The 23894-nt window shown below is 32.3% G+C and overlaps 1 protein-coding gene across 1 annotated transcript in view; it reads right to left on the bottom strand.

Moving 5' to 3' along the window:
- Ent1 (Equilibrative nucleoside transporter 1) overlaps positions 1–23639 on the bottom strand; it is a 46853-nt gene extending 23214 nt beyond the window's left edge. Inside the window, exons 1-6 of the mRNA XM_075368300.1 lie at positions 23408–23639; positions 22859–23040; positions 20412–20493; positions 11672–11829; positions 8951–9045; positions 1054–1104 (exon numbers count right to left, since the gene is read on the bottom strand). Of these exons, the coding sequence (XP_075224415.1) occupies positions 1054–1104; positions 8951–9045; positions 11672–11829; positions 20412–20493; positions 22859–23022 (550 nt within the window). The 5' untranslated portion in view covers positions 23023–23040; positions 23408–23639. The remainder of the gene's footprint in view (positions 1–1053; positions 1105–8950; positions 9046–11671; positions 11830–20411; positions 20494–22858; positions 23041–23407) is intronic.
- Between the last annotated feature and the right edge of the window lie 255 nt (positions 23640–23894).

Here is a 23894-nt window from a genome sequence, read left to right as displayed (position 1 = left end):
GCTGGAGTTATGACTTCCTCCTACAAGCACATTCTGATCAGAAAGGGAAAATTCTCTCTAAGCAAGACCAATGCTGTGGAAGACATGTTGGAAAAAATCACACTCTCCATCAGGCTGAAGAAAATTTTCTGTCTCATTCTTTTAACAAACCATTGAAAAAATTATTTATGGTAATGTCCTTAAGTAAGTGTTATATTTTTTGTTTCTTTAATTTGTTTATGTGGATTATTGTTAGTCAGAATGGAAACTGTAAGATCTTCCTTTTCAAATTTTCTTTCTGATTATCTTCTACTTCACGTCTTATGCTAAAGTTACATTTTCTTTTCTTTATAGCACAGTAATAATTTATATTGATGACAATAACAGTAATTCACCTTGAATGAAGTATTAAAAATAAAAAGTATTAGTATTTGTCGCCCAAAAACAAAAATTAATTAAATATTGTATACAGTATGTGACAACACTTTAAATAAATAAAAATTATAACTCTATAAAAAATTCTCAGCATCTAAAAAATAATAATGTAACTGTAAGCGATTTAAATTTAAAAATTAAGTAATACATATATCAAGAATCAAAACTGAATTAAAAACTTATAACTGAATACACTGAGAGAAAATTTAACTGATGAAGTTTTTGGTATTGATATGTGTTGAGAGAAATTTTATATTAATCTCTTTCTAACAATAAATTCAAGCAAAAAAAGAAGAAAATAAAACATTTTTGAAATACTATAAAATCTGAATCCAGTTCCTGAACAAATGAATCTTACAGTTTCATATAAATGGTAAACTGTTCAGGCTTGAAGTCTCAACAGATTTGTATTTTTATGAATAAATTTATAAAATATATATATGTATATATACAATAAAAATATAATTTTTTTTATTTATATAAAAAACATAATTCTCTGACTACGTGTCAATCCCAGTTACGTAAGGTATTATTTTATACTACAAAAATTCATCTGTTATCAAGCATTTCAAAGTGTAATACTGTTACTGGAAGAAATATTTATAAACAGTAATAGAAAACAGAAAAATATATACTTACTATTCAATAAAACAACTATGGTCAGAGTTAAAATAAAAAATCCATTTTGCCCTGAAACAATAAAAATTTTTATACAAAATATGGAAAAAATATAATTAATAAATATTTTGAAAAACTTATCAAAATAATACCAAGTAAATAAATTTTATTTTAGTATTACACTTAATAGCTGCTAACCTACTATATAGTTAATGTTCCAAGAAAAAATTCAAAGGTAATTAAAAGAAAAAAAGGGCAATTAAAAAACTCATAGAAACTAGAGATAAATTACTAAAATAAGTAATCATCTTTTCATAATCAAAAATAAAAAGTAAATAAACAAAAAGTATAATTTTTCTTAGTACACTGCTTTCGATAACTTCAATTTCATATGGGATGCTAGACGATGTTTCTCAACCTTTTTTATGGTGGACCATAAAATTATAGAAAAGTATATACAGACTGGCAGATCCCAGTTAGGATTTTTGACTAAAAAAAAATACTTATATTTTTATTTTATTAGTAATTAAATTTACATATACACAATATTAATTAATATTATTTCTATCTATAAACAACAAAACAATAATATTAAATGAAAATCAGAAAATAAATAACAAAAAATAAATCTAGGTTGTTTTATTTAAAAATAGAAACTACAAACAAATCCTATTACAAACTTTTCAATAATGAAAGTTAGTGAGAAATTTATAGTTACTCATTTTGTAAAATTGTTTCAATGTCAGGTTTAAATTATTTAAACCTAATCGAAGAGATGAATTTATTGATAAACGATTTCTTGTTTTTGTTTTAATAAGTGTCATAACTGAGAATCCAGCTTCACACAAATATGTGTTGAAAAGGGAAGCAGCATTTTCGTGGCTTTGATGTACAAATTAGGATATTCATTTTTTATTGCAATCCAAAATTTAATTAAATTCATAGTTGAAAAATTGTTTTTTAATGTTATATTTGAATTCAATTCCAAGAGATGTTCTTGGTCTTCGTTATTTAAATTTATATTATTGTAATTATTCTTGATAAAGGATTAGTTAGTTACACATAAAGTCATCTTCTGCAAGTATATGAGGTGCGACAATAAAGTAATGAGACTGATGTGAAAAAAAATTAGACCCTCGTCACAGCTTTTTGGACATCTTGTGTTGTTTGAAAATGGTGTCCCTTGACCGCCATTTTGAATCTTGGAAAGTCGCACGGAGCGATATTTGGTGAATAAGGTGGCTGTGGTAGTACTGAAATTTGTTTTGAGGTTAAAAATTGCTGTACTGACAGCAGTATGGGATGGCGCATTATCGTGATGCAGAATCCAATTATCAGCTATGTTGGCACGGACACAAAGAACTCATTTACGAAGTCTTTCTAAAATTTCTTTGTAGAAATATTGGTTAACTGTTTGTCCAGGAGGCACCCCCTCTTTATGAACAATTCCCTTGGAATCGAAGAAGCACACAAGCATGCATTTCACTTCTGACTTTGACATGCGAGCTTTTTTTGGTCTGGGTGATCCCTTTGAGCACCATTGCGAACTCTGGCGTTTTGCTTCTGGATCGTATTGAAAAAACCAACCTTCATCACCAGTGATAACACGGCTCAACAAATCTGGATTGATTTCTGTTTGCTCTAACGGATCGGCTGCCACATTTTTCCGTGTTTCTCGCTGTTGTTGTGTGAGATTTTTGGGGACCATTTTTGCACAAATCTTTCTCATACCAAGATCTTCAGTTAATATTAGACGAACCGTTTCTTGATTGATGTTGAGTTCTTCTGCAATCATTTTCACAGATAATCTTTGATCAGATCGTACGATTTCACTCACCCTGGTCAAGTTGACATCTGTCTGTGAGGTTGATGGTCGTCCACTGTGGTCTTCATCTTCAACATTCGTTCTGCCTTCACTAAAAATTTTATGCCACCGAAAAACTTGAGCTCTTGACATAACCTCCTCTCCTAAAGCCTTCTGAAGCTTACCATAAGTTGTCGTCGCGTTTTCACCCAATTTAATGCAAAAAGAAATGGCATACCGTTGCGCAATATTTTGCGGTTTCATTTCTGTGACGAGAGACACAAACACGTGTTCACTTATTACAGCACAACTCACGACTGAGCAGTTGCATCAATGTGCCGCTTGGACTAGAAGTAGCTTATAGACCAAGGTGGTCTTATAGACCAAGGTAGACAAAGATGGTGTGCCTACGCAAGCTGCAGGGTTGCCACATCTTGCAAAGAAAATTCAGTCTCATTACTTTATTGTCGCACCTCGTATGTTTGTAGGGAAATATTTTTCAAATCCATCATGTTGTAATGTGACTGTGAATGCTGACTTATTACTACATTCGGATAATCAACTATTAATTCCTTTTGTGTAATAGTAAAATCATAATAAGAATTTTAAATACATCAGTATTATTTTCTTCAATTTTTTTAACCAAAATTTAATTTTTTTTTAAATGCGTCAATTTTGTTAAATAAATTAAATGTAATTGTCATACTTCCCTGCAAACTTAAATTTAAGTCGTTTATGTAAGAAAATATGTCAGTTTTACAATCCAATACATATTGGAAAAACAATTTGCTAATGGAGCCTGTTTTTTTACCAAAAATATCTCCAATTTCGTCCTTATTTATAAAGTCTGGTAAGCAATTTTTCCTCAAGAGAGACATCTTACTTCTGTATGAAATAACAGATGTTGGTGTTTTGCTCCTACCTCTTGACAAAGAATGGCAAATAATTGAGAATTAATATAATCTTTATTTACAAAATTAACAATTTTTGTCGATTCCAGGAGAGCATCGTTTAATTCAGGTGACATATTTCTGGCTGCTCAGTGCTGGCAATGTATTACGCCGTGTGTTAATAATATGTCAGAAGAAGTGATTTCTTGAATCCTTTTCTTTAATCCGTAATGTTTCCCAGTCATACTTGTTGGTCCATCAGCAGACAGACCAATACAACTTTTCCAGTTTAAGGAATGGTTATTAATATACAAATTCAATGAATCTAAAATTGGTGATTCTTTAATACTTTTTATTAACTGGTATTCAATATTTTCAGATAAGAGTTTCAGTTCGACTACTAATCATATCATTTGAAAGAGGAATTGATCTGATTGAATCTGCCGCTGAGAGTTTGATATTTGCAATTTCATTGCAAATATCAATTAACACAGATCAATTACGTTTTCTTCAGTTGTGAGCGATTTTTTTGTTTTGGCTATACATAGTGCAACTAAATATGAACATTTCAATTATGGTTTATTTTGAATAAAAGTTTCTTTAGATTTTTTCTTTTGGAGATTAAATTCTTGTTTTTGTCATTCAAAATATTGCAATGGTTTATGTTCTAGTTTGGGATGTCTTGATTTTAAATGTCACAACATTTTGGATAGTTTCATGATATTATTCTTAACTTCCTTACATATTGTGCACATTGGATTATATCATCTTCCATAGCATCCAGCCAAGTATAAAACCATATTTGAAGTAGTCATTATTGTAGTGTCTTGTGAAAGCAATTTATTTTTCTTGTTTGGTGGACATTCATATTCTGTTTCACTCAATTTTTCTATAATTTCATTTCCCAGAGTAGAACTTTCAATGCAGAAAAAATTATGTAAAGTTCCTTGTCTTTTATTAGTCATTTTAAGAGGAATAAAAGTTTGTGTTTTTGGAATAACTAAAAGTAAACCACTTCACTATAACACTAGTAATCAACTTCGTAATGTAAAGAATGTAATTGCAAAACCAGTATTTTCAATAAATTGAACATGCACATAGCTAAGTCATTAAACAAAGGTAACGCCAATGCTGCACTCTTTAAGTTGGCATTGTTTTAATATCTTCCACTACTACACCTCATGGGCTGCAGGATAGTTTATTGTTGCTGATAGTGCAAAGAATACAATATATTCATAAATTAAATATGCACCAGTATTTGGCAATGTGCATGTACAGAACATTATTAAATAATTATGATATGTAGATTTTATATTACTGTTATATGAATCTTTTTAATATTAATTTTTTCTCATATTTTTAAAATTAAATTTTTTTTGTGGGCCAATTTGTCCAGGAACCAGTAGCATTATCTCACAAACTGGCACAGGTCCTACAGGCCGGTGGTTGAGAAACAGTGTGCTCATAATCATAAAAATCCAAACATAATACAGGTATCAAACCTAGGAGTTTGATTAGACAATCTGCTTAACCAATGCAACTAACAAGATTGTCAAAAGTGAACACAAAAATTAAAATCATAAATATGTAACAATTTGAAGAGTTTTATAGTAATTAAACCGTACAAAGTATATTGAATACCAACATTTACAAATTAACTTTCTAATGTTTATTTATAAACAAATACTAATACAGTGACAACAATATCATTTTACAATATATATTCAGTAGGTCTGAAAAGTTCCCAACTAAATTTCTGTAGTTGATAAAAGTAGCACAATCTCTTGGACAACCAAGGAACTACGTAGTACAATGTCTGACGAGTGTGTGTACAAAATTTCATCATATTTCGTCACTCCAGTTGGAGCTATATTTGGCTGCGTACATTGTATTCATATGACCTTGTGCGAGCTTGCGATATAGAACATCTCAATTCCCCCCTGAGGGGAGAAGATCCTGCCTCGTAGCGTGTCAGGTCACTACACCACCCTCTCCATTCCTTGCCAGCAATGGCTTTAACGGAGGACATCTTCTTGCCCTCAAACTGATCACATTCCACAGTGTTCAGCCCGGCCACATGAGATGCCCCGAGGGACATCTACATCAGTAATCCGCCATGAGAGATAGTAATGAGTTCTCCCTTCCGAAGAAGACAGCTGACACCTAACGCTACCACGTTGCCCTCAGGAACTAAGCTAAAAGCCTACTCACGGAAGAGAGAAGACCCCGCGCCTGTCACTTTAAGCCCTAACTACTACTACACCATAGTGCGTAGATGCATCAAGTATGCTACGACAGCAAATCTCCAAAATTCAGTCACCCGCAACGAATATCGTAATTAAATTTAAACGATTGGAGTACAGCCAGCATAAACTAAGTCCCAGAGGTCCTCAGGTCTGGTCCGTCGGGAGCTGAGTATAACCTCTAGTCTCCCACTACAGCTCCACTTTTGAGGACCGCTCGGAATAGCACTAGGTTGATCGCAACCAACATTTACTTATTACTCCCTTAATAATGCGACATGGAACAGAGAAGCGCAATAAAATTTTGTACTCAACTTCAAAAAACCTTCATTGAAACTTATTCTATGATACAGCAAGCATTCAGTGATGAAGCCGCATCTTGTACTACAACATAATGTGGTGGAAGTGGTTTAAAGATAGTAGAGAGTTGTTGGATGATAACGAACAAAGCAGGAGGCTGTCAACAGCTTTTCAAAATTAAAAAATTGCGAAAAGTGCATGCGCTCCTGCTCAAACAACCTCATCTTACCCTTTCGGCCGTAGCAGAAGGGCTAAACATTTGTGAAGACAAGGTGCATACAATTCTAACAGAAAAAATGAACCGCCAAAAGGTGTGCTCTTGTTTTGTTCCATACTTCTTGACTGAAGAACAAAAACAGGTGCATTTTTCTTGTGCTCCAGACTTTATTGAAACTGCTGATAGCAACCCGAATTTTTTGCAAACAATTATAACTATCGATGAAAGCTGGTGCTTCATGTATAATCCCCAAACAAAGCATCAATCCACTGCTTGGTTGAGTCCTGGAGCACAAAGATCGGTGAAAGTCAGGCAGCAAAGATTAAGAGTGAAAATGATGTTGATTGCATTCTTCGACTCAAAGGGCCTGATTCATCATGATTTGTCCCAACTGGTCAAACCATGAATTCTAAATTCTATATGGAAGTAATGAAACCCTGCTGCATTGAATCCAGCCTGAGTACTGGGATTTGGGCAGTTGAACTCACTTACACGACAATGCCCTGGCATACATGACAACAGTTTTAACATGTTATTACGCCGCAAATCAAATCACTGTCTTATTCCACCCACCCTATTTACCCGACTTGGCTCCAGCAGACTAATTTCTGTTCCTGAAACTCAAGTTGATGATGAAAGACCGCTTTTTTGACAACGTTCTGGCCATCCAAAGGGCTTGCACCAAGCAGTTGAAGGCAATCCCACAAAGTGATTTCTCCAGAGCATTTGACGAGCTCTACGGTGCTGCCAACAAGTGTATAACTAAAGAAGGGTTCTATGTAGAGGGCTGATGTGAGTAAATTCATTTATGTTTAAATCTGTATTTTTATTTAATTTAGTTCGGAAACTTGCCTCTAATTTAAGCTAGCAATATCCTTCCACATTATACTGCAACTTGCTGTCATCATCAAAATGGTGAGGTGCAAACCATTTCTTCATGTTCATGAAGTGATGCTTACAAAGTGTGCCAAATACAACCAATTGAATTTTTGAAGAAATTTTTAACATGCTTAGCACAATTTTAGCATCCAGGGAGACATTGTATTTACAAAAACTAGTTGGAGCCATGATATGAGATTGTAAAAATGCTATGACATTTACTTTGAATAGTCCAACTTAACTTTTCTAATGTCATTAGAGAAGTATTGTGGTGCCAAGTTCAAAATTCCTTGAAATAAATCAACAAGACATATCTTCTGCACTAAAAAACAACTGCCACATTTTTCCAGGTAGAGAATGTTTGCTGACAACTTTTTTACCGATTAATCTTTTGTTTTTACATATGAAATCCTAGTCTCATTAACAACTTGTCAAATAAATTATCATTTTCAAGGTGTAATGCAAAAGAAAGTTTAATGATAACCCTGTCCACTATGTCTTGTGTTGTGAAAGCAATTTACTAACCCTTAGGGTAGAAAAGTTATGATAGCCTGGAATTACTGTGATTTGAACAAGAGGTTTGAAAATAAAAACTAGAAAGTCCTGAAATTTTCAACTGCTCATCATCTCAAACCACATTATTAATCTTCTTAACCAATTCATCAATCATAGCAGTTAGCCAGCTAGTTCTCTCGTCATAATTGAAATTGGTTCATCCATTTCCACTCATTGTTTCACAACATTCTTATTAATTACATTTTCAGAAAGCTAATGATAGATTTAAACCACTTTACAGTTTATATTAACACCAATCTTATTATTAAGTGTACTTTGCAGTAAGCAGGCTTCTCAATTGTAGCACAAATTTTAAACAACTTTTATGAAATGAATAATAGCAACTAATTTCTCTTTCTACCACTGCTGGGCATTTGGTTCCACTGCCGTGCTAAGTTAGCATAAAACTCATAACTCCTCTATGCTACAATTAAATTAAAATTGCGTTTTGGATAGTCCTTGTATTAAGACAACTAGTAAGGGAAAACAATCACATTTATATTTATTGCTGGGCAACATATTCCCAGATAGACATCACCTGGAATAATTAAAAATATTCAGCAAAATTAAGTGTGAATTCTTCACATCTATTAAATTTTTTTATGGATGAAAGAGATTAATAAAAATAGTATTAAAACTGTTAATAGATAAAAAAGGTGTAGAATTTTTTAAATTCACATTTAAACAATTCTGAGAAAGCTGAAATATAAAATAAACAATTCTGATTTTATTTGTAAGAAAATAACATTAATTCAGGTTTAGGCAATTATTGCATTAAATAAAAACCTTATAACAACCTGAAGGTAGAAAAAAATTAGGTTTTATATTTTAGGTATGTAAATATATCACAATTTTTCAAAAACTAAAATAATTCTGACCAAAATTTTTCAATAAAATGGATTAAGCTCTATCAATAGGTCAATAAATTTGGGTTTTGATACAGAAGAGTATGAGGAAAGCCTGTGCTAAAATTATAGTGCATTTCCCTCAAAAAGAGTACTGTAAGAATTTGTCATAAAATGCTACTTACACGTATCAGTATCTACTTTAACGAGAACTGTTGTGATTATGAACAAGACAAGCATAAATGCCAAAGTTGTTATCATTCTAAGTTTCACTGATATCCTGAAAAACAAACATTTAGAGAAAATGAAAATACTTATGATATAATCACTATGTTTCATCATCATGAACAATCGATTTTTATTTTTAAAATTTTATCACTTACTAAGTGTAAACAGCTTCTTTAAACAATTTACTAACTATAGAAATTTTAATTAAACATTAATTTATAATTAATTGCAACTGATGATTGAAACAAAACTATAAAAGTTCATTTTTCCCATACTTGAAAAAGCAGTAAATTGCATACAAATATACACACATACAAAAAGCTTAAGTGTATTAAGTTTTAAAACATAAATAAATAACACAAGGCAAATGGAAAATTAATGTTAAAAAAAATTATACTACATTTTATATTTTAGCTTTCTTTCCTGCATCAATCAAATGATTTGTTTGATGCACTTTTCCATTTTATTATATTTTGCAATAATCATTTATTGTTCATAAATTTTCCAAATTCTACAACTCCTAATCATTTACTCTATGTATTACAACTGTTATACCACCTTTCCAGTTTTTATGCAGCATAATTTCCTGATTTTTCAGAAAACCAAACTGTAGACCTAATATATAATACCACAAATTCTTATTTTTCCACCTCATCTACAACATCTAGACTTTTAATTCTATCAGTCCACTTAATTCAAATATTCATCTCTAATATCATATTTAAAAAGTCTAGCCTATATCCTTAATTTTTTATTATTATTTTCCTTTTTTTCATATCTGTAAATCACTACAAACTTTATACAAATACATCTTTATAATTCCATTCCTTACTTCATTCAATTTGTAATTTTAGTGTTTAAAAATTATTTATGGAAAAAATTATTCTAGTTATTGAAGGAATTTATTCAACAACTGGAACAATTTTTATAATAATCATAATTAATTCCTTTCTCATTTTGCATTACTTAAATCTGAATTATACCTATGGAATTTTTTTTCTTATATCATTCAATTTTTTTTACTATTAATTTTTAATTTTAAATTGTCATTTCAGTTCTTTTTAGTCATAAATATGAGGAGGTATTATTAAAAAATTAGCTATACATGATAAAAATAAAGTGAAATTATTTTTTTGCAGTTGGTAGTGGTTTGAGTGACAGCTTCCAATGTGAACTATAGATACAAAGTCATATCAATTTTATGCTTTAAAATAATCGGATAAATACCAAACTGTAAAATAAATTTTGTCATTTTATTTCTTTATGAAAACAGAAAGACTGCTGCTGAAATCTAATTTCTGACAATGGATGACATAACACAATCAATAGGTGACATCAGTGTCAATGGATGCATTGTTACTGATGAAATCATTCGGATAAACCTAAAATAAATGTTGAAATTCTACATTCAATTATTAATAAACTTTGTGAACAATATCTAGCAGTATCAACAAATATCATTCATGAAATGGTTGTGAAAAGGATAGTTACTGGAAACTGTGCATACTGATAGCTGAAAATGATGACAGATGATTACAAAAAAGTTTTGGTGGCTTTGGCAACATAAACTTTCTTGCACATATGAAGACTGAGTGACTGTACTGTGCACTGTGACGTGAGATTAAACACAGATATACCAATGCATCTGAGAACAATGACAATCAATGCAATGTTCCCATCCGACCTCAACTGCCGTAGAAAAATGTCAAAATGTCATCATGACACAAAATTTCAAATCTTCAGCATGGCACCAGATAAAAGGATTCTACAAGCTCCTTAGCAACCCCATTACTCTCTCTCTCCTTGGCTTAACAACAGTTAATCACGAGCTTTCTCTCTTATGTTAAAAACTAATGTCAAATCTTATGTGCAGGTGATATTATAATGTACCTAATTCTCTAATTTGACTATCTTAAAGAATATAAATATAACACAATATATTGGGGTCAGATTAATAAAAAAAAAACTGGTAAAAATATAAAACCTACACAATAAATCATATTAAAAACGTAACATATATTGAGATTTTGCAAGAAATCTATTTGATAACAGTATGCTTCCTTCTTAGCTCACTAATTAATAACAAACAGTTTTTGATGTAAAAATAATTTACGTAGATTAGATTCTTGAACTGCACCCTATATTGCAATACTTAAAATATTGTCTTAATTTAAAGTATTTACCTTACTTGCTGTTTATTATTTATTTCTAATGATAAACAAATGTTTTCAATCAGTTTTGTTACCTTTTTCAGAATACTGTTGTTTTTGTACTATGGTTCCAGCTGACCTACTGTTTAGGCTTTTTAGAGATAGAATGACATGCAATGGAGAAAAAAGTCTATCTGGTTTGAAAATCATATATGTTTGCTTATCATATAGTGTAGTTCTTCTATAATTTTTTTTAAGTGTATTAAATTGATTAATAAATGAAAACTGTTAAAAGTGTTTTACTTAAGTTTTTCAGTCGGCTGAAATTAATAAGATTTTACTTTTTTAATTTAACTCATTTATAAAAGAAAGAAGTCATTTCTGTACACATTTGTAAATGAAAAATAATAATGCAATGTAACTGTATTTTAAATTAAGATAATATTTCAGATGAACATACTTAAAAATATAAAATTGTACAGGTTACACAGGAACTACTTTTTTAAATTATGTTTTTTTGGTACTAACCTACGTCCTACAAGAGGATTTATAATCAAAAATACTGTACTTGGTACAGTAGATGCAATACTGATGTAGGAAGTAAAACATGTCTGCAACTCAGATCTATCATCAATATCTGGCACAGAAGAACTTTCATTCAAATTGCGTAACTTAAACATCCAATACTGTGAAACAGTAAATTAAAAAAGATCAGATAATTTAAAAGATAAAAGAGACAATAAGATAAGCAAATAAGATATTAAATAATGACAATACAGCTCAAACTGCTTTTCACTTCTTCTCCTTTTTCTTTAATTTTTGTCTGTTATAAGTTGAGATTGCTTTGTCTCCAGACTGGTGCAGGTACTCAGCCCAATGAAGACTCATTCCCAATGGAGAAAGCCACTCAATATAGGTAGTCATTGCAACTGACAACAAAGGTATCAGATGCAGGGGCTACCTGTGTTAAGATTTCTAACTATTTTAATCTTTGAAGAAAATGTTATATACAATTAAGTGTTTACAAAAAATTTGAAGTGTATAGGAATGTGTGGTTACAGTGCCTAAGTAATTTGGATAGATTTAACAGAGAATTTATAACAGAACTACAAATTTGTTATACCTTTATTTTATTTCAATTTGTTGTCCCCTCATAAAAAGTTATGCATAATTTTGATACAATGTACAACTGACAAAAGTATTTTCACGTATTAATCTAAGAAGCAGATACTATTTATATCATATGGGACATAATTAAATAATTTCAAACCCTTTCCTCAAAAAAACCAATTATACAATTAAAACTCAAAGTAAACTACCTATTTATCAAATTTTTCTCATTTTCTTTTCCTATCCACCCCATCTGTTTAAAATACAAATCAAAACTGTTTAAAACTATAAGGATTTAATTACAATTACTACACTACAAACGATCTTTTCAACACCAATACTGACACTGCTGATACCTAAAATATTTTTTTATAAATATCCATTACTCATTATTTTGTATCTAATTAAATTAAAACAATAAACTAACTTTTAATGTAATGCAGTCTGTTCCATAAAACAAAAAAAAGCAAACAAAAAATAATTATCAGATGGCTAATATTACCTGTTAATTGGTTTCATAATGAAAAGAAAAATTAATAACAATGTTCAATCTTCAGATTGAAATACTATAACAAGAAAGATGAAAAAGTGCAAACAAAGCTGAAAATTTAATAGCTGTTAAAACCACTTAATATGTTAGTACAAAACAAATATAAAAGATTTACAACAGAAAGTTTCTAGTAAAATAACTGAGAGAAATAGAAATGTTTTTAATATAAACTTTTTCTATAAAATGATGTATTATTTGATAGGAGATAAACTTTAATAATTTTTAATACAGAAAACTAAAGGTTAGTGACAATGTACATTTTTTTTTTAATGCTGGAGTTGGAGATATAATCAATCACATGCATTGAAAAAATTGATTCCTGCAACTTCTAATTATAATACTTAATAGTACTGTGTAATTATATCATTTACACTTATAACTACATTATTTCCATATTAGGGTAAATAATTTTTCAGGTTAGTAAGTTATGAGTTCAGTAAAACCAAATGAAGGTTTTATTGAGTTAATATTTCATAGTGTGCTTAATTTTTATCATACTATAGCTACAGAGCAAACCAGTACAATAAATAGTTACAATTATAATAACAGGAATTGCAGTACAATAATATGACAAAAAAAATACATACTCATATTCTTAACAACTCATTTTTATAAAACTTCAAACAAACTTGATGTTCTTCAGTAAGCTTGAAATTACAGAGCTCAGAAATGGCTTCTGTGTTGGTCAGCCAAAGTTCTGAAAAACATGCAAAATCTAGAGACTTTGAAAGAAATATTTCATCTTGGATAGGTACTAGGCGAGTGTCTTAACCGAATTAAGCCAGCTCAAATTGCAGTTGTTTGAAGTCACCTTTAATACTGCTATTACTAGCAGCATTATTGATTGTGCATGTTACTATTCTTGTCTATTGTAATCTGTTCTGTTCATTTTTTTTCTTCTTTTAGAGGAAAAAAATGCTTTCACATTATCATTGATCGGAATAAAATATTTTAATTATTTTAAATTTTATTTAATAAATATTTTTAATCTGTTCATGCTTCAGTACAGTATAGTTTAGTTCTTCGCAGTTGTGTTTTTTAAAGTGGCTTACTTGATCAAGGTAAGAGTTGCTATAATGGAAACTTATACGCATTCTGGGTCCTTCAAGAAACGTGTCAAATATTTAGAGAAAATTTCCAAATTCTAGAATCACAGCAGAGTAGCATACGTGATTTAGTTAAAAAATTATGTACAATGGAGTCGGTTTCAAATATAAAATAAATACATTTGAAAAAGAATTTCTGCCAGTATGAAAAAAATTTATATGTTAAGTTAAGTGGTGTAAAAAGCACATCCTGCCGTAAGAATCTTCACGATTTAAATTTGGAACCATATGGTATAACATAATGTGTAACAACTATTTTCGTCTGAATTCTTCATGCCCCCCTCCCAGAGCCAGATCCGCAATTATGGTTTATCCGTATAAACTCAGTTCCGAGGGATGCCTTCACCTCAAACTACCTGGGTAGGGCCTAGTGCCCCACCCAGGTAGCCAGGACTCAGTCATGTGTTACATGCCATGCCTCTAGTAGGGAACCCCAAGGGATTCACCGTCAGGACTCTGGTCTTGAAGCCTAGCCTCTAATAGAGAACCCCCAGAGGTATCCTCCACCAGGACTACAGTCTTACATTCCCCTTCAATGGCGTCTGCAAGGGAGTCCCCACCCGATCATTGGTGGTGGGATGTCAGAGCCTCCCACCCCTCCCGGATGGGGCTGTCCCTTACAGACACTGCAGCTTTGTTGTGAGACACAGGCGAAGTCACCTTACATCCACAGTCTCCAGGCACATCCCCATGCAATTTGCATGTGAGTCACTGAGGCTCCTGCATAATATCTTTTTGCAGTTGGCCAGGCTTGCCACAGGTAAAGCAGTAGTCGCTGCGATTTGGTCCAAGATACAATGTGGCCCTGTGGCCTGGCTTCCAACACCAAAAACAGAAGTCATCAAAGGTGTGCCTCATCACTCGGCAGGCCACCCACCCAATTTAAATTTGCCTTTCGGACAGAAGCTAGTCTGACAACAAGGGCGGTACTGCCAAGGTGACCACTTGTGTCACCCCAAATTCCGGCCGCATGAATACTATGTCTAGTAAGACCAACTCCCCTATAACCTGATGAAGTTCCTTTAGAAATTCATCCTTCATAGTGAGTATATCCACATCCTTAAAAACAACATGGACCTTCCGGCCACCTCTTCCCATCAGAGCCATAGTAGCACCCTCTAGCTTTTTGGCAATGTCCTTGCTCAGTTGTTCAGCCGCACCTCTATCAGCTCACACTCGGAGATGTGGGTCCTTCACCTGCCACTATTGTGTGGAGAGTTCTTGCTCTTTAATGAAAATGCAGATGATACTCATGAAAGACACACATAATGTTTCTTCTACCCATGCTGAAAGGCATAGAATTTGCCCAAGCTGACCCAAAGGCTTACAAAAGCAGATTAGTCGATCATGCCTATCTTGCATCACTTGCAGTACAGACCTGCAAATGATCGAGGTCACCTCGCAGTTCCCAACTGCCGAATCAACCACTAAAGCATAGTCAGTCTGGCCCGCATCAATCTTACATTCATTGACCCTTTTGAATAGATCACGTGCAGTGGACTGCTCCACAAGGACCTTTTTTTTCCACCCCTTTCTGGAACTGCTCTTGGAGCATTACTTCTTATAAGGGAAATATACAGCCATCAGATGCCAGTATGCAGAATGCCTGCAGCCTCATTGTGCAAAGACAACCTCCACATGCTCGGAAGGCCCTCTAAGCGCTCAGCCGAGAGCCTGTCCAGCCCAGCATCCTCTAGCATTGAATTCCCTGTCAGGTTTCCTCAGAGGCCTGTAGTCTGTCATTCACTTTCTTAACGTAGCCCTCCATAACCTTCCATTCATAATTCTCCAAGTGCCTTCTGGGATTAAAGATTGCCTCTAAGCCCAAGGCTTTCACCATCTTTTGACGTTCATTCTCAAATTGTGTATAAAAATAAACATGTAAGGAGGTCTCTTCCTCATCAGCACATGTGGGACAGAGATCCGAGTGGTTCAAGCAGAATCTGTACAAGTACACTCTATAGTCTCCATAGCCTACCAGAAACTGCATTAAAGAGTAACCAACGAGCTATGGGTCCTGCGATACCAACTCCGTATATCAACTATGCGGTGTGTCCACCTCCCTTTCGTTCCCTTGTCCATCTGTTTTGCCAGGTTCCTAACAGTTCCTTTTCTACATCAGCAGAAATTCTCCTTTTTTCAGCAGGGGTTAAGGTCCCAAAACTGAAGTCTCTTCCTTTGCTGTCTGTAAGTAAAAGGCCAGCCAAGACCTTAGCCGCCTCCTTTGAAATTGTACAATAAGCGCAAATTATCCGTAGACAGCATCTCCTGTGTATAGCCTCGAGTTGCCCTAAATATTTTGCATACTTAATAACACTAACCCCCAATTCTGCCTCGTACAACATTGTGGTGTAAGCAACTCCCCTCAACAGTCTCCTACACAACAGCATCGGGCCACCACAGTTGGAGTTGGGTAGGAAACCAGCAACCAATCTCATTATCTTCTCCGCTTTGGCAGCTGCCTTGATGGCCTAAGTTCCAAACTGCAGCCTCCAGACAAATACCTCGAGAGGTATTTGATCGGCAGGTCTGGCTTCAATCTGTCTGCCGCTTCTCTCTTCCGAGATCTAAGTGATGATAGGCTGGTGGTCACTTCCACATAGGCCTTCCCACACCCTCCACCCGTAGACACTCGGAGCCAGCTCAGAACTCACAAATGTAAGATCAACCACAGATCCCGTTAGACCACAGGATCGTATATGCAGAGAGCAACAGTCCTGGTCCTTGACTGTACAGTGCCATCCTTGATGGCAGTAGTCACTGCCTGCTTGAATGTCCCAGCGTTTTTAACCTCCTTCTTGACTCTAATCTCCATACATTATCCAGATTTATGCATGGATAGTATCTCTGTTGTGCCTGTAATGCCAACATCTGTTATCATGGTTTCAAGTAAGTCTGCGTATAACTTATTAGACTTTAAGTAAGTGTCTCCATCCTGTGGGTTTGTTCTGCGAGTGGTTCACCTCACCAGACAGTGGTAGTTCTGCCACATGAGACGGCGACATAGTAATTCTGTCCCGTCCTCAAAGTGCCTTCACACTCTAGTATTTTTCTTACATATACTGTGGTCTCCCCTCCATAGATCTCAGCTTGATGTCATCAAGGCTCCCTTTGTTGTTTGTTCTGATTTTTTGAAACGCATCGACCAGCACTAAGGAACTGGCCCACCTTCAATTTTCCTGCTCAGGCCAAGTCCTGAATCCGTGGAGCATTACAGAACACTGATGCATGTTACAGGTATTTGACTCCCAACACCATATCTATAATCCAACCAGACCCAACATCCCCTGGCAACTCAGCGATGTCCTATAATAGAGTTGAAGGTAGAAAGACATTCTGAGGCCAGCCTCTAAGAACTAACGCAATGTCTACCTCCGCAATCAATTGCTCGCCAGAGCTCATCAATCGACGATCAAGTTGCAGCCTGTTGTAGACCCCCATCCAGAGTTTGTGACGCCAATATCAGTGATGATATAATACATTTGTGTAGCCTCATCTGCTGTGATCAGCTGAGTAGATGACCTCTCCTGAGGCTCCACAGGTATTTCATCCAAAACATCTGCAAACTCCTCCAACATACAAACATGACTGTTCATACGCTCAGAGCACTCTTTTATCTCAACTCTAATGTCATATGTAACCAGACCAGCGAGCTCAAACTCTCTAACTTTATGCAGCAAAAAAGTCATGTTATGTACAAAAATTTCTTCAATAACTGTAAGCTCTTTTCCATGCAACCTGTACGCTTCTCTCCTTCTGGCACCTCTTATCCTATACAAGAGATGTCTATAAACGATACAGACCTCACTAGATCAGAGACTTTCTCTGGCAAGTATAAGGAATTCCAGGAACCTGCTTCTGATTTTTCTTCCTGTCATCTGCTGGTGGTGAACCACAGAGCCTTCACTTCCCTGAAGGTTTTAAAGGACACTTCCCACCATCTGACCGGACTAGAACAGCAGGAAAGTCCTCCTGGACATCCCTGCTCGTCAACACAATCAGACCGACAGTCCTCTGCTGCTGAGTCATCTTTTCACCCATCTTCTTCGTTCTTCCCTTTACGCTTCGTCAACAACCGACCAGTGCGTCAAAGTTCTTCCATCACTGCCACTACTGTCCAATAGGACTTCTCTACCTGAACCCTAAATGACTCCTTCTTAGTGAATCATTGCCCCACCACAGAAGAGAAACCCTCTTCGTCTGGTGGAGGCACTCCCTCTGACTGATGAGGGTCAGCCATAAGAGTAATAACAATATTGAAACAAAATTAATTAATCCGAAAGAAATTAATTAAGTGAATGAAAAATAAATTTAAATAAATCAAAAGTGAACTTCAACTTAGGAATTCCTTCAACTGAAATGTAAATAGTCTGTAACAGCTGTGTATCTAGGTAAACAGGCCTTAGTTAACCAAGGCCCAAACCCGAAAACAAAACAAATAAACAAACAGAAAAACAAAACAACAAACTCAAAACAAAAAGAAACAGCTAAGTAGTATTAAAAAACCATGGTAAAACAGCAGAAGTACACAGCAAAGAAAAACACAACTGTATCAGTCTAGAACTCAACCTAACCTCCATGTGTAACAACTTAAGAACACTTAAGCAAACCATCTTGATTATTGCAATTAGCTTCTCAAAAATATTGTTGATAAACAGATAGACCCAATGCTGTATTTCATGTAAGACCAAGTATTTTTTCATTTAATTGTACATATTAATTCATATACTCATACAGGTATTGGAAGACTGAAATTTCTCACTATATTGTTTCAGCATCCCTTCATGTTGAAAAAATCAATGTATGGTATACTCTTTCTGGGACCAATATGAATGGGACCAATACTTTTTGAGTGGACTGTTAATACAGTAGTGTCCTGTATAATTTTCAAAGAATTTTACATTCAGTTAAAAGATTGTAAAAAAAAGAAGAGTATGGATTCTTCCAACAAGATGGAGCTACGTGTCGCACTAGTGTATTATCAAACAATCCTACCACATTTCATGCAACTTTTAAAGAAGAACAAACTATCAGCAGAAGGTAATAGTTTCTGCTTCTTCAGATTTAACTAGTGGCAATTTTTATGTTTGAGGTTATTTGAAGGATAGAGTTTATGAATCAAATTCCCACACTACCAATGAACTGAAGGTGAACCATTCAACAAGACATCAATGGCATTGACAAAATTTTGCATCAGATAACTTTCAATATGAGCACTCGAACACAAAAGCTTCGTAGGGCTTCACAGGGCACTCACTTCAAATATTTTTTGTGAAGATATGGTTAAATATGTAAAATTTTGCTAATGTAAATACAAAATTTAATTTATGTTTTAATTTTTTCTTTTCATTCATAAAATTTTACATGTTGCAACTTTGTTTAGTCTGTAGCGGTTTGGTTTTAAGTTGTTCACCTGTATAATCATCATAGATACAGGTTCTTATTTTTCTGAATACAGGACTGCAGAGAATCATGCACATATCATTTAATCCCTTCTGTTCCAATTCTCCCTCTTTTAGTGAAAGAATTAAAGAATTTTGAAATTCTTTTATTCTTTCTTCCTTTACTTGCTTTATTTTTGGGGGTGGAATTTTATATTTCCAATTTTATATTTTTTGAACAAAAAGTTTTTTGTTCAATCTACCTACATCAATTTCAATCATATGTTCCATAAAATTTAGTCTTCTTACATAAATATACCTTCTTTAAAAATATTGCTGTAGTTTTCTTGTTATAAACTGGGTTGGAAAATAAAATGCATCATTTTCCTAGATATCTTTTCTACCTATTCACTTCAATTTCAATTCATAAATGCTTTCTTCTTTATAAAGTGTGATACAACAGTGATTAAGATTATGTTACTTTGTTATTAGTAACAGAAATTAAATTAAATTGTATTGGCTGTACTCTTTGTACATTTTTTGTTTCACCTCTTGTAAACAGATTGCATTAGCAATCATCCAGATTTGTTTAAGAAATATATTTTAAAATAACAAAATTATCAGCGATATTGGAATTTTTTTTTATCAATAAAACTTTGATTAAAACAACATCTTTTCACAGGCACGCATTACTTGTGAAAAAATGCTATAATAAGGCACATAACTGCTTAAAAAACATTCATGAATAAACACATGAAATCCAAAAACATACAGTAGTTTATTTACGCGGTCATAATGCGTACTAACATGTAAAATTTGGCATACATTAATGTTTCAACATGTACATTGGTTTAATTTTCTTTTAATTTATTTTATTAATTTGTTCATACGCTTTTTATCACTCAACTGTTTATTTACAGTGTAAAAAATGAATCATAAATCTCACAGAGCTGTAACCTGTAAATTTTGGCGGAAAAATTTCTACTTTTGGTATTATACACTAAAACATAAAAAAAAAAAATTCTCATAAATTATTTTCATATCAGGAGACAAAAATAATAATATAAAATAATAATAAAAAAATAAAAATACATTTATTTTTAAAAATATTTTATTTATACCTCTTCCGCTGTAATAAAAAAGAACCACGGTAATAAAGCAGTTGTTCCCAACAAATAAAATGCAATGTAACCTGCATTATATCTGTAAACAAGAAAAATGAAAATTGATTGATTATTTAACACAAGCATTTAAATTTAGAATTAAATATGCATATTTAGATACTATAACAAAAATATTCAAATAAGGTTACATAAAATTCAGATATTAAATGTTTATTTATTAAAAATAAATCTATCTGGTTAAAACGATCTTACATAACATCAATTTTACACTTTTAACCAAAAGTAGATGGTAGACAATGATACTTTTCTTTTTTTCTTCATAAAACACAAATTTCAAAAACCTTGTTATTTCTATGAATAAAAATTTCTTTAAGAATAAATAAACTATGATTTCATAACTTATTAAAGGCACAAAATTATATAAGATAAAGAATTTAACATTCTGAATAATTACTATCAATCTGTATTACTATCAATAATCTGTTGTATTTTTTTAATGTATAAGCTAGAAAGAAATAAACTTTACGGTAAGGTAATCAAATGAATATCACCCATCCAAGCAAATTTTTAAAAATTATGATCCTGTCTTTATTACTTCCTTGTGTGAAGTAAAGGAAGTATTGTGATTGCGAAAAATTTAAGTTTTCAGATTTCAAAAGAAATATCCATTTTGACTAGTTTCAGTGTGAAATCTGTATATAAGTATGTATTTTGCATAACTCAAAAACAATTAGTCGTAGGATGTTGACATTTTGGATTTAGGACTGCTGTAACATCTAGTTGTGTAACTTCCCTTTTGATTGCAATTAACTGGACCAAAAGTGTCCAAAAAAGTCCAAAATCAAAAGTATTTGGATTTTGGACTTTTTCTTAACTGCAGTAATAAGTCCTCATTGAGAGCTTTTCAACGATATACCATACATGGTACTTTTTACATTGGTTCCACAGTTATAGTCAAATAAAATTTTAATTAATGAAATATTTTGATCTTACAAGAAGAAGGCACATCGGTTTGAATCAGACTTCATTTCCTTTTTTTCTTTTTAATTTAAATACATTGATTTATTAAAAATTATTAACCTCTGATGTACAAAAATGTTACAATAATAATAAAAAATTAGAAGTATTAGTGAAATAAAATTTTAAGTACTTTTCATTTTAAAAAATGTGTATATGTAATTTAACAGGTGTACAAGAAAGTCATGTAGTGTCCACATCAGAATTTTTTAAATAAAGAGGAATTACAGCATAAAGGGGAAAAGATTGTATATAATATAGATAAACCTTGTTGCAGGGTGGGAGTCTCCCTTTTATCTTCCCCCATCAAGTAGAATTGCTTTTTAGGTAGAATGAATTATGTCATGTCAGCTACTATCATGAAGTAAGTCAAATACACTGCTGCTTTTTCAATAATTATTTCAAATATTTTTTATTTATAACATTGAATATACAATACTATTTTAAATAAAATCGGTAGCATAGTTCATACAATAAATAATGTTTAGATTTATTATAAATTTGTTATATAGTTTAAGTCTGACTGAGAAATGAAAACAAAATATTAATTACAAATACAAATGACAAAGACTCAACCAGTAACACTGTAAAAATATTAAGGAATAATATAATTCTGAGCAATTACTTGATCAATGTAGGTTTTTTTAATACTTAATTATATCATAGTAGATATGCTTAGGACTAAGAAAACACAAAAACTAAATATTGGACAGCAGGTTTAGGCAGTACAAAATTAAACCTGTACAAAATTAAAAGTATGCACTGTGTTATCAGTATGCTACTCAATTAGCAGTCAGTTTTGCGAGTTATGGTGGTGACATGTGCAGATACTAATTCATTCTGTGGTGACTTGCATGAGGCAACTGCTGTCCAAACCTGCTTTCTGACGTTTAGATCTTGGGTTTTTCCTGACCCTAAAGGTATCTACTATGATATATTAAAGTGTAAACAAAATTGAAGTTGATAAAGTAATTGCTCAGAATTACCAGGAATAAAATACTTTACAGCCTTTTAAAGCAATCAATTTTGCACCAGCTGAAGTACTTGGGTGTATGAAATAGTGCAACAATTGGTAATGTATATTATCCATCTGTAGTTATGTAAAAACAGGAACACAATGCTGTAAAACAATAAAATTACAAAACAAACAGAATGTACGTAAGGAGAGCAGTGAAACAATTATTTCTAAAAATCAGGTCAAATCATACTAAAGGGTCAAATCAAACTAAATATAAAACTGGAAAAAATTATTTAGAGCAAGAGCTACTAGCTCTGATTCAGGAATAATTTTTACTTTACCATAAATTTTATTGAAATCAATTTAAATACATCAAAACTTTAAAAAGAATCGTAAAATAAAATTGAAATTTTTAACATAACAAAAAAGTATCCGATTTTAAGTTTTCATTAGAATAACTTGTACTTACCTATCCACTGGTTCTCTTGCTTTAAAAAGTGGCTTAGTATCTTTAGTAACAACAATTAAATCATTGTCAATATCAGTTCTTTCTTCTTGTAAGTCATCTTCAAAATCACTGTCAGTTTCACTAGAATGTTGTAACAAAGGTCTTGTATTATTTGATCGTTCCATTCTTAATAAAATATTTCTCTAAACCACAAAAAAAAGTTACGTTTAGTAAGTAATAATTTTCATAAAGTAACAAATTTATAAGTCAAAATTAAGTAGAAAAATAATTTCATAAGTTAATAAAAACTATAATAAATTATTTCAGTAACTTATACTATTTATTATCTTATTCTTGCTGAACGAGTAAAAATCTGATAAACTACATGAACTATCTACACCCATAATTACGCATTAGGAGAAAAAAAACAAAGGGACAAAAAGTAAAGTTGAAGGTTAGATATCAGTAACGTATTTCTAACTGCGCTTTCAAACTGACAAATAAGAATATACCATTGATAAAAAGTACAATTAACACTAATAATATATAAGAATTTTTTGCTTTACTTACAATTAACAAACGAAATAACAAAAATAATACTAATTTCAAATAGTAAATACTGAATTTTTAATTAAATATATATTTAATACTATTCTGATTCATTAAATCAATAAAACATAAGGTAAAACATTTTGTGATGAAAGAATGGGCTTGCCATATTTAAATAATACATCAGCAAATTAAGACGTTAATAATTCCAAATTCTATCCGAGATCAATATCAACAAAAACAAAGCGTCTGCTTAACAGCTGTCAGAAACAACCACTGCCATCTGTATTTTGTAAACGAATTTCGATAATGTCAACACCAATAACTACAACAATGATTAAATATCTCTGAATAAATTCAATTTGAACTGAAATATAATTAAATATTTTGATTCAACTTTTCACTTTACTATTTTTTTTCTAAACGTGTACTTCATCCTTTTGAAAAAGCATATAAATTTAATATGTTGTATGTATGATGCGTAAAGTAGACAAAATAACGACTTCAA

Source organism: Lycorma delicatula, chromosome 6 (genome assembly GCF_047948215.1).
Source record: "Lycorma delicatula isolate Av1 chromosome 6, ASM4794821v1, whole genome shotgun sequence".
NCBI lineage: Eukaryota > Metazoa > Arthropoda > Insecta > Hemiptera > Fulgoridae > Lycorma > Lycorma delicatula.
Note: the sequence above shows the minus strand (reverse complement) of the source record. Positions and strands in the feature narration are given on the sequence as shown.